This window comes from Motacilla alba, chromosome 29 (genome assembly GCF_015832195.1).
Source record: "Motacilla alba alba isolate MOTALB_02 chromosome 29, Motacilla_alba_V1.0_pri, whole genome shotgun sequence".
NCBI lineage: Eukaryota > Metazoa > Chordata > Aves > Passeriformes > Motacillidae > Motacilla > Motacilla alba.
In genome coordinates this window covers 1,662,161-1,679,740 of record NC_052044.1, presented here as the reverse complement: position 1 = coordinate 1,679,740, position 17,580 = coordinate 1,662,161, and the positions used below count along the sequence as shown (strand labels likewise).

The 17,580-nt window shown below is 61.7% G+C and overlaps 1 protein-coding gene across 6 annotated transcripts in view; it reads right to left on the bottom strand.

Moving 5' to 3' along the window:
- The window catches only part of HDAC7 (histone deacetylase 7), a 61,853-nt gene that overhangs the window by 29,308 nt on the left and 14,965 nt on the right, over positions 1 to 17,580 (bottom strand). Inside the window, exon 1 of one of the 6 annotated variants that reach the window (XM_038164255.1) lies at positions 7,674 to 8,394. The exons of the other annotated variants lie outside the window; for them this stretch is intronic. Coding sequence (XP_038020183.1) covers positions 7,674 to 7,725 — 52 coding nt within the window. The 5' untranslated portion in view covers positions 7,726 to 8,394. Of the gene's footprint in view, positions 1 to 7,673; positions 8,395 to 17,580 lie in introns of those variants that run through there. 6 annotated transcript variants of the gene reach the window in all.

Sequence of the window (17,580 nt, the reverse complement as noted above, 5' to 3'; positions counted from 1 at the left end):
TCCCTTTTCCCTGCTGGCTCCAGAGGCAGGGGTGCCTCATCCTGAACCTCGTTTTTTGGAAGATTTCTCGCCATCCCGGCCTTTCCGAGAGTGTTTGTGCTCCGCTCGGGGCCGCTCCCACCCAGCCGGGACGCGGCCGCAGCTCCAGCCTTGTTCCCCAGCACATCCCCGGGGAGAGGAGGGGAACGCCGGCTCACACACAGCTGGGAGCGCTGGCTGCTGCAAGGGACGGGGCAATCCACGGCCGGGGGGGGTCCGTCCCTGCAGCGGCGCTCTGGGGACGCCTCGGATGTGGGGGTGCAGCGCCAGCGCCCCAAACCGAGCTGGCTCCGAACCCCAAAACCGCCCCGCAGCAGCCCAGGGACCGCTCCCCTCCCACACCAAAGCTGCAGGAGCAGCCCCGGCGGGCTGGGAGGGGCTGGGGTGCAGAGGTCGCTCCACCACCCCAAACGTCTCCCCTCATCCCCAGCGAGGCCCTCGGTCCCCCCAGGACGGGGGGCAGGGAATGCGCAGAGCAGAGCTCACCGCACCCCCTCCCCTCCTCCCCACAACAAATCACACACCCAGAAACAGAAGGGAAGCGGTCAGGAAAAACCCGACAGCGACTCCACAACAATTCCAGGCAGTTCCATTCCCAGGAGGAGCCTGCTCTGCCCTCGCCCCCCCAGCAGAGCCCCTCGGTGATCCCAGCCAGGTGCCCTGGGCCAGCCCCGGGGGCCATTCCCTCATCTCATTCCGTGCACATCCCAGCTGGCATTTCAGCCCCCAGCCAGTGCCAGATTTCTCTCTGCTGAGCCAATGCACTTGGAAATACATGACGACTTCAGCAGATTAATTGGAAACACAGCCTGGGTGTTGCAATCCCAGGAATGACTCCAATTTCAGGAATAAATGTTTTCATAGAATCACAGAATCACAGAATATTCTGAGTGGGAAGGGACCCACAAGGATCATCCAGTCCAACCCCCGGCCCTGCACAGACAGCCCAAAAATCCCACCCTGTGCATCCCTGGGAGCATTTTCCAAATGGCCCTTAGGAATTTGGCATATCTTCACCAGTTTGCTGAACATTTCCAGCCAAACTGGGACAGGCTCCACTCGCACCTGGGATTATTCTTGTAGTGTGGCGTGTTCCAATTAAAAACCTTCTCAAGAAGATTTAAGGCACACCACGGAAGAAGAGGCAAGAAGAACAATTTCAGTTTGCTCCGTAAATCTCCTCTTAAAACCTCGCTGGTTTTGTGCATCCCAGGGCTCCTCTCAGCCCCTCTGCAAAACCAGACCTGAACTCTTTCCCGAAGGTCCTGAAAACCCCCCAGGGCTGGGAGATGGAGGAGGGGTGGAGGAGGGTTCCCTGCATGGAAACCAATCCTGTGCTTCCATATTTCCCACCCCTCCACAGCAGAACCTCTCCCCTTCAGCATCAGTCAGCCCTTTGCTCATCCCTGTTTGCTGCCAGCCTCTGCAGCCATTCCAGCCCTTCAGAGGCTGAACCTGGTGATTTTGGAGGTCTTTTCCCACCTTAACAATTCCATGATTGTCCCCTGGCTGCCAAGGACTGAAAAGCCCTTTCGTGGTGGGCAGCTGCGCACCGAAGCTCAGGGTGACAAGGGAAGGAGAAAAGCTGGTCTATCCACCCTCAGAGCTTGGCAGGGAGCTCTGCTTTGCCCTCCTGCTGCCAGAGCTCCCTCAACCCAACAAAAAAAAACCCTGTGTGGGATGGGGAAGGGGCTGCTGGAGGGAAAACGGGGAGCCCAGGCTGGGCTCCGAGGGCTGGAATGGCTGCAGAGGTGGGCAGCAAATGGGGATGAGCAGAGAAAGGGCTGGGTGATGCTGAAACCCCTGCAAGGGGAGAGGAAATATGGAAGCACAGGGATGGTTTCCATCCAGGGGACCCTCCTCCATCATCATCCCTCTCCCAGCCCTGGTGGGTTTCAGGATCTTGGGAGGTGACACCAAAGAGGGAGGGAAGGGCTGTGGCTGCTTCTCCAGACCCCTGTGGCTGCTGCAGACTCGGGGCAGTGCCCGGGTGAATTCCTGCCTTGGCACAGCTGGAGGGGCCTGGAGCGAGGAGCGCAGCCCCTGCCTCGCAGGCCCCCGTGGAGGCCAGGGTTCCAGCGAGATAAAACACATCTGAATCTTCCCAGAGAGCTGCGCTCCCCCAGCCTGGCTCCCGGAGCTGCACCTCCTCTCTCTCCCAGCTGTTTGGCTGCTCCTCTCAGCCCAGCCCTGCCAGAGCTGGAGCCCGAGCCAGGAGCAGCACAGGCTGCACAAACCCTCCCTGGAGCCCCCCCTGCCCCATCCAGGCTCAAATCCACCGACCCAGCCCCAAAGCCAATTCCCTGCTTAGCCTTTGCCTCGCGGAGCTCTTTTTTTCCTGCACGAAAGCCACAACTCCCAGCCAGCCCTTTGGGGTGGGATTCCTCCTCCCTGCCATGAAGTCAACGTAAGTCAGAGCGCTCCTGCCGTTAATTTGGATAATCCGACGAAATAAAAACCACCAGGCTTTTGGTGAGCTGTCACTTTGGGAGCTTTGCTCATCCCAGAGATCTTTCTTTGGGGCGTCCCCGTCCCCGTGACTGGGAGATCCACGGGATCCAAAGAGATCCCAGCATGGGGATGGGAGCCTCTGCCCCGAGCTGGGCTGTGGGGTCAGGCTGGCTGGGCAGCGGAGAGCTCCAGCCAAGCCTCATCTCTCATTCCCAGGGTCAGGAATGTGCAAGAGCTGCTGCGAGGGGATGACCACAGAAGCCACGTGGACAGAGGGAATGTGGCGGGGTTTTGCAAGGATCTGCTCCAGCCTCCCCCTGCAAGCCAGGAGACCCAGGAGGAGCACGGAGGACACACGGATTCGTGCAGATCCAGCACACGCCCCAGCTCCAACCAGGCTGAGCCCACAAATCCTTCTGCAAGTTTCTCTGTCCCACCTCCAGATGTGCCAGCACCCCGTCCTACACCCCGCGCCCCTCCCAGGCACACCCTGCACCCTCTGGGCTCTCCTGGCACCGCGTCCCAGACACGTCCGTGTGGGGCTGGGCCGGTCGGGCTGTGCTGGAGCCGATGTCCCCCCGTGCCAGCACCCAGCTCCCCCGGCCCAGCCCCAGCCCCAGCCCCAGCCCTGGTCCCCAGTGCTGACCCAGCCCAGCCGCAGCTGGGACAGAACCTCCACCCAGGCACGGTGCCGTGACTAAACCAGGCAGACACCCCGAGAATCCAGCTCTGACAGCGAGGTCCCACCACGGCAAAAACAATCCAAACCCTCCCAGTTCCCTGCTCCCTTTCAGGGCTTCGTCATCGGCGCTGATAGAGATCCACACCTCGGAGCACAAACAGGGAGGCGGCCAAGGAACCCACAGGAGCGGCAACCGAGACTCGGGAGCCCTGGCCAGGGCCAGAGAAACTGCAGATGCTCCTCGAGGGGCTCCCTGGGCTGTGATTTGACACGAGCACCGATCAGATGTGGCACCACCGGGATGGTTCACGCAGGAGCGACGAGGCCAACGCACAAACCACAGCTCAACCCCTGCCTCCAACGCGTCCTGCTCTGCTCCAGCCGCCAGAGGAGCCGAGGCCTCGAGTGTGCTGTGCCCAGCCAGCCAGCCTGGGCTTCACCACCGCCTCTCCCTGCCAGGCAGGGCCTCCTTTCTGCAGCTTTTTGGGCCTTTCTGAAGTGGGGAGTGCAGTGCTGACACTGCATTGAGAGCATCAAAGCCACCAGTCCTCACTCCCACCCGATGTCCCATTTCCTCACTCCCACTGATGATTTTTGGCACCACCCAAAAGCACAGACTCAGCAAGATTCAGTCCTGCAGGGATTTTGGAGGTGCCCCATGTCCCTACAGGTGCCCCATGTCCCTACAGGTGCCCGAGTTGGATGTTTGCCTTGCTGGGTGTTTATCCCCAGGCTGTCTCACAGCCTCATCTCCGAGGGGAGGGAAGGTGCGCGGCTCCTCCACACACAGAGGGATCTCCAGGGCCCTCCCTCTGCCCATCTGACATGGCCAGACCCTGCAGAGAAACCTCCCAGCCCATCCTGCCCCAGAGCAGGTCCCTGCTGCAGGCCCAGGCCCCCAGTGCTCCTGGGAGGGGAGCCAGCTGCTCTCACACCACCAGAGCATCTGGAGATCTCCGTCCTCCCAGGGCCCAGCCCTCCCAGGCACCTCTGAGCACTCCCAGCTTCCCAAGCACTCAGAGCCAGAAGGAGCACAGGGGGAAGGAGCCCCCAGCCCCCTCTCAGTGCCCCAGGACATTTGATTTTTCACAACAGCAGGACCCTGAGGTACCAGCCTGCTTTAGGAGCTGATCCTTGGTGCCTTAACCCCAGCTCTGAGGAACCAGCCTGCTTTAGGAGCTGACCCTTGATGCCTTAACCCCAGCTCCGAGGAACCAGCCTGCTTTAGGAGCTGACCCTCGATGCCTTCATCCCAGCTCTCTTCCTCTCCCTCCCCCACGGCCCCGGGCCCTTTGCTCACATGGTTCCTGCAATTTCTGGCCCTCGGCTTCGAGGCTTCCGCCACCATCTGGGCTCCATTTAGGGGAGCTGATGTTTTTCACAGGGCTGTAATCTAAACTTTGGGATTGAGTTTACATCTCACATACCAGCGTCTCACCGCCGGGCCTGGCTCTGCACCGGGGGCTGCGGCTGCCAGCCCTGTGCCGGTGGCTCCGGGTACCTGGGAACGGTGCAGGGTCGGTGCAGGGATCCCAAACCAGGGATCCCAATCCAGGCATCCACCCCCAAACCACCTCTGGATCCAGCCAGGCACTGCCCCTGCCAGTGGGTGAGAGCTGTGAGAGCCCAGTGAGCTGGAAATGAGCTCAGCTTGCCCCGGGAGGCTGTGATGAGAGACAAAGCCCCACACCAGCCCCACACCAGCCTTATCCAAAGCCCCACATCAGTGTTATCCATCCCAGCAGCAGGAAATTCCCCAGCCCGGGCAGCCGGAGACACGAGCACAGGAAGGAGAACAATCTGGGAGCAGAGATGAGGAGCAGCAGGTCCAGCCCTGCTTGTGCTCAAAGCCCAGGGTGACAGACCCACCTCGGCTCCTGACCCAGCCCTCAGGTGACAACCAGCACCCCCGAATCCCTGCCAGCCCCCCACACGCCCTCGCCAGCCTTCCTCCACCCTCCTCGCCGGCTGCAAGGTGGGCAGAGCCGCAGGCCGTGTCCAGAGGCAGCCAAGGTGGCTCGATCCCAGCAATCCACGAGGCTCAGCCAAACCCAAAAAATAATGTTTTCATACTTTGACTTTTCAGGCAGGATTTAGTCATTTGTGGACACGAGGCCTTGGCAGGGCCGCGCTGCCTCCGCTCACCTACCCCAGCCCGCGGCTGTTTACGGCGGCGGAGCCTTGGAAGGACAGGGAAGATTTAATGGTGGTTTGATGCAGGTGAATTATTCCTGCTCGCTTTATGGAGCCTGCGGCTGGTGGGGAAGGGGGGTTCAGCATCCCTGCACAGCCAGGGATGGACCCACTGCAGGGGATGAGGAGTCACAGCGCAGCCCAGCCCCGCATCTCCGCAAACGCTGCCTGGACAAACCCAGCAGGGCTCCTGCCCCGTCCACCTAAAGGCTGAAAAATGAGTTAAGGGCAGAGGAGCCAAGCCCCGGCTGGGCACGCTCGTGGTAAAAGGCAGGGAGCTGCTCTGCCACAGGAGAAAAGCAGGTTCCACCCCAGCCTCGTGGGGCTGTGCAGGCTCTGCTCGCTCAGCCCGGCGCGGGGCACTCGGAGCTGCCAGGGGAAAGGGAAGGGGTGACGGATCCAGGCCCCCGCTGGCTGCCAGGGAACCCTCAGGAGCCCTCCGTGCCCAGGGTCCAACACCAGCTCTGGTCAGCTCCTCACCTTGGTGTCGGATCCAGACTTCCCAGGCACGAGCCCAGGGCTTTATCTGCCTTTGTCCCCTCCCTCCTCCCACGTTTGTTATTAAACATTTGTTATTTGTTATTAAACTACGGCCGCTTATCTGCACATCCTGCCTCTGAAACCAGCAAAGCCACGCCACAGCTGCTGAGTGCCACGCTGTGTGCCACAGCCCGGGGGATGCCAGGAGCTCACCCCCACGCACCCTGCCTGCCTTCAAAGCTCATCCACCATGAGGATCCCAACACGACGTGGATCCCACCAGGATGAGGATCCCAACACGACGTGGATCCCACCAGGATGAGGATCCCAACACGACGTGGATCCCACCAGGATGTGGATCCCACTATGAAGATCCCACCATGACATGAATCCCACCATGATGTGGATCCCACCAGGGTGAAGATCCCACCACAACCAAGATCCCACCACCACAAGGATCCCACCATGACCAGGATCCCACCAGGATGTGGCTCCCACCACGACACTTCTGCATTTTCACCCAGCGACCAAACCACCCGAAGCATCCGCGAGGCCGGAGCAGCCAAGTGGAGCAAGTCCTCCTGGAAAAGGAGCCATTCCAGAGTGGAGCTTCACCACCAAGCACGGGATGGAGCTCGGAGCCAGGAAGGATCCGCTGGGGCAGCCCTGGGATCAGCAGCACAAACCCATCGGGGCCGGCCAGCGGCAGGAGGAGCTTTCTGAGGAGCCTCCGTGCCCTCCAGGCACTGCAGCAGAAGTCGCACAGCTGTCCCGACTGGGAAGGACAGATAAGGCTCAAATGATTCATTCAGTGTAAACCTTTATTTGTTCTCGCTTACCCGGAGGAGCCAGCAGCTGCTAACGCCAAACTGGGCCGGCTCCCAAGCGCAGACAAAGGCCTGCAAAAATGGGTTTAAGGAGGAACTGACTGTTCAAAAAAGCAATCCTAGAAGAGGGACTTAGAAAGAGGGAGTGCAGCGCGGCGCAGGAGGAAGAGGAAGCCAGAGAGCACCTAAAAATAAATTTTAAAAAAAGCAGCGAGGCGCAGGACAAAGGCCTCGCGCGCACGTGACCGCTCCCCGCAGCGGAGGCAGGATGCGAGCTCGGAACACAACACTGCCTCCCCAGCAACCCCACGTACAGAGAGAGCCCCGAGCACCTCCCAGCTCAGCCACAGCCACCAGCAGCACCTTTCCCACCCAGCACGGCCTTCTTCCCCTGTGCCATAATGCCCCCAGGGGCAGGATGCTGGCCGTGCCCCGAGCTGGGCATGACCCAGTCCGGGGTGGAAATGCACCGAACGCAGCGAGGCTGGAGTCGGGCAGAAGAGCTTGAAAACGTTAAAGGAATTGAAAGGAAGTCTGGAAAATGAGGTTCCTCCCAAGAAGCACCCTCAAAACCAGCCAAAGTCCTGCGGGAGCACTCCCCCTGCATCCCCCCAGGCAGTGCCTTCAGCAGATCTGAGCAGAGCTGGTGGGCAACTCGTGAGCTCGCTCTGAAACAGCCAGAAAATGCAGCTGACAGAGGAGCCTGTCCCGTGCCTGCTGCTGCAGCTGGGACCGACGCTGTGGCTCCCCTCCCGGGGCTCCAAGGCTGCAGAACGACCCGAGATGGGACACCAAGCCCCAGTGCCCTGAGCTGGCCCCGCTGTGTTCGTGCCCACCGGACACTGGCAGGAGCTCCACCCCAGGCCCAGGAGCAAACCCGGCGTTGTTCCCTGTCCCTGAGCATCCTGAGGGACGCTCCCTTCACACCTTCCCCCAGCCCTGCCAGGGCTCGCGGCCGTGCAGGGAAGGAACAAACGCCCGGGGGCGGGAGAGGCACTTACAGGACGGGCTGAACATCACCAGCGCGGTGGAGACCTCCAACCCTGAGAACATCCAGCGAGTTCCGCTCCCGGGAAGCCGCGGCTCCGCATCCCACGTTCACTTCTGCTTCATCCCTGCCGCCCAGCCGACCCTCGGCGCAGCAGGGAGAGCATCTGGGCCGTGCCGGGCTGGGTCAGACGCAGGCGAGGCCGCGGAGCAGCGTCTCAGAACTGACTCATCCCGTCCCACAGCGGCTCCGGCAGCGCTCAGCGCATCCCCAGCCAGCCGGGCTCCCTCAGAGCCCGCGGCCGCGCTGCTGCCGAGCCGGGCTGTGCCCACCCTGTGCCCTCGGTGCCAGCCCGGGCCGGCGGCAGGAGCCCTGCATGGCACTCGCTGCTGGTCCTCACGCCGCGCTCCCTGAGCTCATGACTGAGTAACGCCGGCGAGCCAAGAATAGAGACCTTGAAGTGAAACCTCCCGGGATTGGCAGCTATTTCGGGCGCGCTCAGCCGCCGGGGCTGCGTGACATAAGAGGATATAAAAGAGGAAACTCTGCACAACAACTCTCACCTCACCGAGACAGACCCGGGTCGCAGCAGGTAGGGCTGCTGTGAGCGCCTACAGGGCAAGGCCACTGCTGTGGCAGCTCCCAGGCCACCCCTGTCCCCCCAAGAGGCAGCACCGGGACCCCGAGCTGGCTGTCCCCAGCCCCAAAGCGCCCCGAGCATCCCCAGGGCTGAGCCCAGCGGGAAGTGCAGAGGCAGCGTGGCCACGGCCTCTCCGCACTGGGATGAGGCCAAACCCCAGCACAAACCACCTCGAGCCCACGTCGAGCCGAGCCTGTCGCCACAGGTTCAGCCTGCCCAGGCACCTCCGTGGAGCAGGAATTGCAGAGATGCTGCTGTGGCCAAAGGAGCCTCAAAGGGAACCGGCAGGACCGAGGCACCCAGAGCACCCCCAAATCGCAGATCCCAAATCGCAGATCCCAAAGCCCAAATCCCAGATCCCAAAGCCCGAAGCCCAGCTCTGCCCAAGCAGCCCCTCAAGCTCCTGGCTCAGCTCACCCCTGGCAGGAAGGGCTGGGATTGCACCCAGATGTGGGGAGGAAAGATCTGGTCCTGGTTAATAACCAGCATCAAGATGAAGGCAGGGGAGTTTAAATGGCATTTCTGGGAGATCTCCGGACCCTTAGATACCGGGAAAACAAACACACCAGCTGCAGTTTGTGGAGGTCAAACTCAGCACCTGAAACCAGTCCCTGCCAGTTCACAGCGTGTCCATCCCTCGTGATGCCACTGTGCTCTGCCAGCTCACTCACATCCCAGAAATGTGCTTTCTCCTGGGTTTTTGGTCAGGAGTAAGTCACCAGCCAGACTGATGGAGTCTACAGTGCTAATTAGGAAGAAATTCCTCCCTGGGAGGGTGGTGATGCCCTGGCACAGGGTGCCCAGAGCAGCTGGGGCTGCCCCTGGATCCCTGGCAGTGCCCAGGCCAGGTTGGATGGGGCTTGGAGCAGCCTGGGACAGGGGAAGGTGTCCCTGCCATGGCAGGGGTGGCACTGGATGAGCTTTAAGGCACCTCCCATCCTAAACCACCCCACAATTCTATGAAGTAATTGAACTCCCCAAACAGGCTTTCCTAAAAACACCCTCCAAACCTAACCCAGGGCATGAGGGGGAACAGGGCACCCCTGATTCCATCCCTCACCCAGACAGCGACAGCCAGTTCAGGCCTTGCAGTTAAAGCCAGCTCCCAAAGGCTGAATAACCCCCACAAGCCACGGATCTGCTTAACGAGCAGTTCCATTATCCCAGCACCGCTGTCCCCGTGCCAGCAGGTGACAGCGCCCTGACAAACCCAGCCGTGGCAGGGACTGTCCCTCGCCCTGGGGACCCTCCCTGGGACGCTGCCACCCGCGCTCTGTGCCCACCCCTGCAGCCAGGGGCCGGGGCAGTCCTGGGAGAAGGAGAAGGCCGAGGCAGGGATGGTGCTGGGCTCAGCAGAGGCTCCTGCAGCCAGGAGTTCTGTGGTGCCTCCATCATGGGACAGCGAGGAGCCTGCGCCAGGCCCCCGGAGCAGGACAGAGACCAGGGGGACACACAGTGACAGGAAGGACACGGCAAAACCCGGGGCTGAGCAAGGCAAGGGGCGTGGGAGAAGGGGCAGAGCCCACCTCGGAGACAGCCCTGCTGTGGATCTTCCCACCCTGCAGCCACTGAGGATAACCCCGAGCTGCTTCCAGCAGCCTCCCCAGGACTGCTGAAGGCAGCTGGATGGGGCAAAGAGGCCAAGGCAGGGGCAGAGGAGACAATTTTCCCGTGGAAGTTGCACCCCCAGGCTACGAGTGAAAGTTATCGTCAGTGCATCGAGCCCTGGGCACACCTGGGGAATTTACATAAGCCTTGAAGTTCAGGAAAGCAAAAAGGAGGAAAGAAATTGAGAGAGCAATCCTGGCTTTGTCTCCAGCATTGCGAGGAAGTTCTCCACATTTTCTGTGCTGCCCAAGGCTCCCCTTACGCAACAGCAGCTCATGAAAAAGCAGCCTCAGCACCAGCAGTTTTCCCCTCCCTCTGTAGGAGATCCTCCTTCCAGGGGAGATCCTCCTTCCAGGGGAGATCCTCCTTCCACGAGGGATCCTCCTTCCAGGGGAGATCCTCCTTCCACGAGGGATCCTCCTTCCAGGGGAGATCCTCCTTCCATGAGGGATCTTCCTTCCAGGGGAGATCCTCCATCCAGGGAAGATCCTCCTTCCATGAGGGATCCTCCTTCCACGAGGGATCCTCCTTCCAGGAAGGATCCTCCTTCCAGGGGAGATCCTCCTTCCATGAGGGATCTTCCTTCCAGGGGAGATCCTCCTTCCAGGGGAGATCCTCCTTCCACGAGGGATCCTCCTTCCACGAGGGATCCTCCTTCCAGGGGAGATCCTCTTTCCATGGGACATGATCTTTCCAGGGGAGATCCTCCTTCCATGGGAGATCCTCCTTCCAGGGGAGATCCTCCTGCCGTGGGAGGTCCTCCCTCCCTGCAGGCTCAAGGACATCCCCAGACAGCCGATCCCTGCAGCACATCCCGACTCCTGCCTGCAGCAGCAGGGAGTTGCTCCTCCCAGGAGAAGGGCCCAGCTTCCACCCCTCTGGAGCTGGGCTCCGAGGCACTTCCAGGGCTGCAGGATGCCCCGGAGGCTCCTTGGGCTCTTTCTTTCAGAGCAGCACATGACGCAGGTGAAACAGGGGAGGGGAACACTGGCAGGATGCTCTGGACCAGCACCGCTGACAGGTTCACCCCACGCACGTAAAAATTCTCTCCACGAGGAGAAACGAGGCTCTCCTGGAGAGCAGTGTGAGCCGCCCTCAGCTCCTTCACCTCCTGTTCCCTGCCCTCGGTGCCACCTTCCAGCACGGAGCAGAGCGTGCCCAGCTCAGCAGGGTTTGTTTTGCCCCGGTGGGAGCCGTGTTTTGATCCAGCTCTGCAATGCAGCCCTGCGGAAGAGCCAATGCTCCCGCTGGCACCGTTCCTGCTCCTGGACACCGACAGCTCGCGGGACGAAACCCGGCGGGTCCGGGTGTCAGGGTGGTTTGTCACTGTGCTGGGGGGCAGGCAGCCCAGGAAAACCCCACAAACACCATCCTGATCCTCCTTCCAGCAACCATACACCACGCCTGGCCTTGAGACTGGACTTTTAGGTAGAGGAAACCAACAAAGGTGGGCTGGATGCGTGCAGGGGTCACAGACAATCCCAAAGGTGGGCTGGAGGTGTGCAGGGGTCACAGACAATCCCAAAGGTGGGCTGGATGCGTGCAGGGGTCACAGGCAATCCCAAAGGTGGGCTGGATGCGTGCAGGGGTCACAGACAATCCCAAAGGTGGGCTGGATGCGTGCAGGGGTCAGATGTGAGGCCACTGCCCCACTGCAGCCCCTCTGTGGGACCGGGACCTCCATGGAAGCCCACCCTTAGGGTGTCCCCTCCCTGCCGGAGGCCTCCTGGGTGACAGCGTGGCGCTGACTCAAGGCTCCTTGCTCAGCATCCTCGGGTGTTGCCCAAGAGGCCCCAGCACGGTGACAGGGACGTGCGGCACCCGCGGCTCTGCCACCTCAGCGAGGCCGAGCCGCCTCCACGGCGAGTCTGGGAAAGCTCCAAGCTCGCTCCAACGGGCACTCGGGCTCTGTTTGCTATTTATAGAGTGACAAGAGGCTGGGCCGGTGCCACCCAGGCCTGCTGGCTCTGCCCAAACTCCAAGGCGAGCGGCCGAAGCCCGCTCGGCGCTGCCGGAATTCGGCACATTCATTCAGAGTTAGCAACTGCTGCTATATCGGGAAGGCAGCTCCAAGGGAAGACAGAGCTCTCCAAGACAGAGAAAGAAAACAAATCCCTCGCCTGCAGTCTGCGGGCCAGAGCTGCTCTCCTAAATTTCCCTGGCTCGGCTTAACAAGACCCGGGTTTTTCTGCTAAAAAGTGAACGTTTACCAGCCCTGCACACCCCTGAGCTCTGGCCACCCCCTTCATCTCTCCATCACATCAAACGGCAAATGTGCCAATTCAGACCTTCCCCGAGTGGCAGAATTGTCCCCAACAACCCCTGGCCCTGCCCTGTCCTTCGGGAAGGGCACCCGGAGCAGACCGGTCCAAGGAGGTGGGCGTGGGGGGACCAGAAACGATCCCCGTGTGCGAAGGCACCGACACAGGCAGGAAAACATCCCGGCCGCTGGCGAGGCTGCTCCCAGCAGGGCTTCCCGAGGTGTTTTTAGGGCACTCGGAGCCGCAGACCGGGACCGGCCGTGCCAGCCGCGCTCACAGGGGCTGCCCCAGCCTGACACCCACTCAGGACGGGCAGGACGCGCTGCTGTCCCCGTGGGTCCCCTCCCCGCCTCGGCAGGGACACCCGAGTCAGCAGAGGAGCGTTTGATGGGGAGCCGGCAGAGCCTGAACGGGACGGATGCATTCCTGCCCTCGGGGAGCATAGCAAGGGGATGAGACAGACGGCGAGGAGTCGGCAGCTCCAGTCCAGGACTGACTCACCTCCCTCCTGTGCTGTCCCAGAGAGCAGCGGCGGCGCTGGATGGAGATCAAAAGGTAATAAATCAGATCAGAACAACCCAGGTTTGATGTTTGAACCAGAGATGGAAGAGGAGATTCGCCACCTCCCCTGCCGGAGTCGGGCAGCGGGGCAGAAGGAGCTGCCTGGTTTCGGAGCCTTGCCAACACACTTGTTTGTTTTTTCCCCTCCTCAAGGTCCCAGCTGTTAAATCCATGATTGCAGGATTTCCCAGACTCACTGAAAAAGCACGTATGCCATTGTGTCCCACTGCTGGAACAGGAAAAAGCCTGAAAATCTGAGCCACAGACTCCAAACACACAAGGCCTCCTTACAACCAACGTTTTCAAACTTCATTTTTCTTTCAACGGTTTCTAAATGGTTCAGAGTTTTGCAGCACTGCCTTTCAGCTTCCCCTGAATTGTTCCCATCCCAGTGTCCCACGGTGGGGGAGCTTTTTGGCATCAAGTGTCCCAAAGCCGTTGATGTGGCCACTCACACCCCCGGAGCCTCAGAGGACTTTGAGCCACCAGCCTCCAACCCCTGATGGAAGCTGGGTCTTGACTCCAATTCCCATCCGGCCAAATGTGAATACAGAAGCCAGGGCCAGCCACTCGTGCTCCAGCCACCCGAATTCCCCATCCCTCCACTTAAATCAGGCCCCCAGGGGCAGGAGGATGTGGAGTTTCTCCCTTTGCTGCTCCGTGGAGAGCACGGTGTCGCGCTGAGACGCCCCTGCCAGCTCAGAGCCGCCCAGGACGGCAGCCAGCACCCAGCCAAAGCCTCTCCCTGCCCCGGGGAGGTTCCCAATGAAGCCATTTAATAACTGCAGGAAAAGACACGCTCCCGTGTGCCCATCCACGCTCACCTCCGGCCCTGAGCTGCAGGATGAGACTCACTGTGGGGCCAGCCCTGACACGGGGACCTGTCCCTTCCCAAAGGACACACCTGAAGGGTTCAGGGTCCTGCTCAGGACAGGTGTAACCACCCCGCACGCTCCCTGCCGAGCTTCCAGCCCCACTGCCAGAGCCTCTGCTGCCATTTTCGTGCTCCCACTTCCTGCTCACACCAGGCAGCGAGTAGGAAGTGCTGAAATCCTCCGACCCTCGCTGCAAACCAGGAAGCGCCTGAGATCCCCTGAGAAAGGCTGAGATTTCAGGCTGGAACCTCTGCAAACATCTGCTCAGAGGCATCGCATCCGGACCCTCGGAGCGGGGCCCGCGCTCCCCATCCTCCCGGGGCCCCGTCTGCTGGAACGACCCCGGGGCAGGACCACTCACAGCTCATCCCGTGGGGAAAACACCACGGCACAATCCAAACCCTGCGGCCACTCGCTTCCCTCCCTCTGCCGCGAGTGACAGCTCATCCCTCCCTGGATGTCCAGCACATCCCACACCTCCTCCACAGGAGCCTCCCAGCATCCCTTTACTCAGCAAAGCCTCCAGAGCACAGATAACACCTCCACCGTGGAAAAAGGTGTGGGAAGCTGCTTTTTGAGAGCCCGGGGATTGCCAGCACGGGGCAGACCTCGCACGGCGCACAGGTCTGTGGGCTGCACTGGCTCAAGGCTCCGGCACACGGATCCGGGGTATCTGGGGCATCCACAGCTCATTTCCCAGAGCACATCCTTTTCCCACAAGGTGTTTGGAGAGGGAGAGGTGCCCTTGCAGCAAATGCACCGAGGGCGAGCCCAACCTCTGCCCTCGCACTCCCTGCACGCGCCGCCGGCCCTTCCGAAGGGAAAGGCAGCCGGATTAGCACAAAAACATTCCAGCAAACCACAGGCTCGGCTTTGCCACATCTGAGCACTTGCTCTCCGAGGCAGCCGCGGGTCCGCGGGCCTCGCCGGACCCGGTGAGCCGGGGACTCGTGAGCCCGAGCTCTCTGCCTCAGCTCGGGCAGCCGCTCCAGGCTGGGCTGAGCCCCGCAGCCACACGCACACATCCCACGGGACGCGGGCTGCATCAGCTGCTCTGCGAGTCGCCATCCCCCGCTGCTTCCTTCCCCCGGCACCGGCACGGCACCTCCGGTCCCGGGGGTGGCAGCCCTGCCAGCAGCTGTCCCTTGGCACGGAGTCGCCGCCGCCCCAGCGAGCCCCGGCCGGAGCTGCAGACCCCAGGCAGGCGCTGCCGGGACCCCCGCGATGGGCGCTGCCCGTCCAGCCCAGCCCGAGCCTGCCGGCCCCGGGGGCTGCGGGAGCAGGGGGGCAGCGCCTGGGGAGGGGGCGAGCGGAGCCGCTCGGAGCGGGGGCCGCTCCCTGCTGCGGGGAACGGAGCCGGGACGCGGAGAGGGGACAGGGACCCCACAAGTTCCGAGGGTGACAGACCCGCGACTGCCCCAGGCCGCCGCCCCGGTGTCCCGGTGTCCCGGTGTCCCGGTGTCCCGGTGTCCCGGTGCCTACCTTGTGCTGGCGGCGGCGACCGAGGCGATGCCGGAGCGTCCTCGGGCGGGGGCGGCGGAGCGGGGGCGGCCCCGGCCGGGCCGCGCGGGGACTCCGCGGGCTTCGGCTCCACCTGCGCCGCCGCTCCGGAACCGGGCGGGCGGAGCGGGGCGGCCCCGGCGGGAGCTGCGGGCGGTGCCGCTCCGCCCCCGGGACGGGCCGGGACCGGACGGGCCGGGGGCGGGCGGCGCGTTCCGGGTCACAGCTCCGCGACACGAGGGACCGGGAGCGGAGACTTCCAGCGGCTGGAGAGACCCGGGCAGCGGGACTCGGGGCCGAGCGCTGGTGGCTGGATGCCGAGCTTGAGCCCGAGCCCGTCCATCCCGGGTGACGGCGGAGCCACCAAAGTGCTGGGAAAGGGACGGCGGAACGGCCGAGCCTGGGGAGAGCCCCGGGCACCGAGTTGGAGCCGAGCACTTCCACCTGGCACCTGCCCGTTCCAGGTGTCTCGCTCCCTGCCCGGGCTCCTCCATCGCCCGGGGAACCGGGACGGGGCAGTTCCCACCGCACCGGGGCGAGCGGGGATGAGCCGGGGGCAGGAGAATGGGAGCATCCCGCGGGATGAGCCGGGGGCAGGAGAATGGGAGCATCCCGCGGGATGAGCCGGGGGCAGGAGAATGGGAGCATCCCGCGGGATGAGCTGGGCACAGGAGAATGGGAGCATCCCGCGGGATGAGCCGGGGGCAGGAGAATGGGAGCATCCCGCGTTATGAGCTGAGCACAGGAGAATGGGAACATCCCCACATGGACAGCAGGAACATCCCGCGTTATGAGCTGAGCACAGGAGAGCGGGAACATCCCGCGGGATGAGCCGGGGGCAGGAGAATGGGAGCATCCCACGGGATGAGCTGAGCACAGGACAACAGGAGCATCCCACGGGATGAGCTGAGCACAGGAGAACAGGAGCATCCCGCGGGATGAGCTGAGCTGAGCACAGGAGAGCGGGAGCATCCCCACATGGACGGCAGGAACATCCCCACACTGTGACCGGGGAGCCGAGCACCACAAAGAAAGAAACGGACCCAAGTCCAGAGCGAAGGAGGGAGGTGCCTGGGCTCACGGGCTTCAAGCCCTGCCCAAAAGCACAGCGAGACCCTGAGGGTCCCTCGCTGCCAGCGGGGGAGCAGGCGGCTGCAGCTCCTCAGCGAGGGAACAGCTGCTTTTCCAGGAACCCCAAAGCGCGGGGGGATTCTCCAGCCACGGGATTACACTTCTCTTTTCCAAGGAAGAAATCACTTCAGAGGCAGAGCAAAGCCCTGCCCGGTGCCGAGTGAGGAGCCCTGCTCAGCTGCAGCCCCGGAGCCTCTGGGGTCAGTGGGGGCAGTGAGACAGCACCGAAACACGGGTGGGCAGGGATGTGCTTTTGCTGAGTGATTTTGCTCGCTTTTATGATACCAAAACAGCTCTGGGAAGTTACACATCGAGCTCACGGGCCGGCACATTCGTAACCCTGCTCACAGAGTGGTTATTTTTGGCACCTGCCGAAGCTGGGAGGTTTCAGGGTGCATCTCACCCACCTCCAGGGCTTTCTCTTTCGCTTTAATTGGTGTCTGCTCTCTTCGAGACCAGCCTTTCCTTCCCTTTCATTTCCAAAGCCTCGTTGATCCACAATGAAACTTCACGTGAGGAGAGGCGCAGCCCTCAGACAGCACCTGGCAGCTCAGTCCAGAGCAGTGGCAGCAGCTTTTTGAACAATGCAGAATTACCGGGGTTACACTTAATGCCTCTCTGATTTGGAAAACAGCACCAGGCCTGGTCCCTTCAGAGCCCCAGCAACACCCAAATTGGCCTGACAAGGTTTTTGTGACTAACAGCTCATTCTGAGAACCGTCAATAACTTCACAACTCAGTCCCAGCGGGCCCCGCTCTGCATAAATTTGCATATTACTGAGTGGAGCCAACCAGAGGTGAGAGTGGTGGGGACCATTCCATGAACAGCAGCTGGGGAAGGGGATTCATCCTCCCCGTCGAGCTCTTCCTGCTCTGAATTCCCCTAAATTCATCATTCCAAAGGCTCAAACTCATCAGGAAGGACAAGCTGGGCTCAGCCAGCCCCAGAATCCCTGCAGATCATTCCACTCTGGAGCAGAATCCCGGAAAGGAACCACGGAACAGCCTGAGTGGGAAGGGAGGCACATGGATCATCGAGCCCAACCTCTGTCTCTGCACAGGGCACCCCCAAAAACCACACCACAACCCATGGGAATATACCCCAGCACAGCCTGGAGGAAACTTGTGGTTTTCCCCCACAAATTAACAGATCAGATTTGGGATGGGCTGGAAAACCAGAGTTTTCCCGGCCCTGTATTCAGCTTCGAAACCTGTGAATTTTTCCCAATCCCATTTTGAAAGAGAAGCAGCGGAAGGAGCAGCAGCCTGGCTTCTCCCATCAATCCCATCCCAAAATTCTGGGAACACCAAGAGCCAAACCTGCCTGCAACAGCAAATGGATCC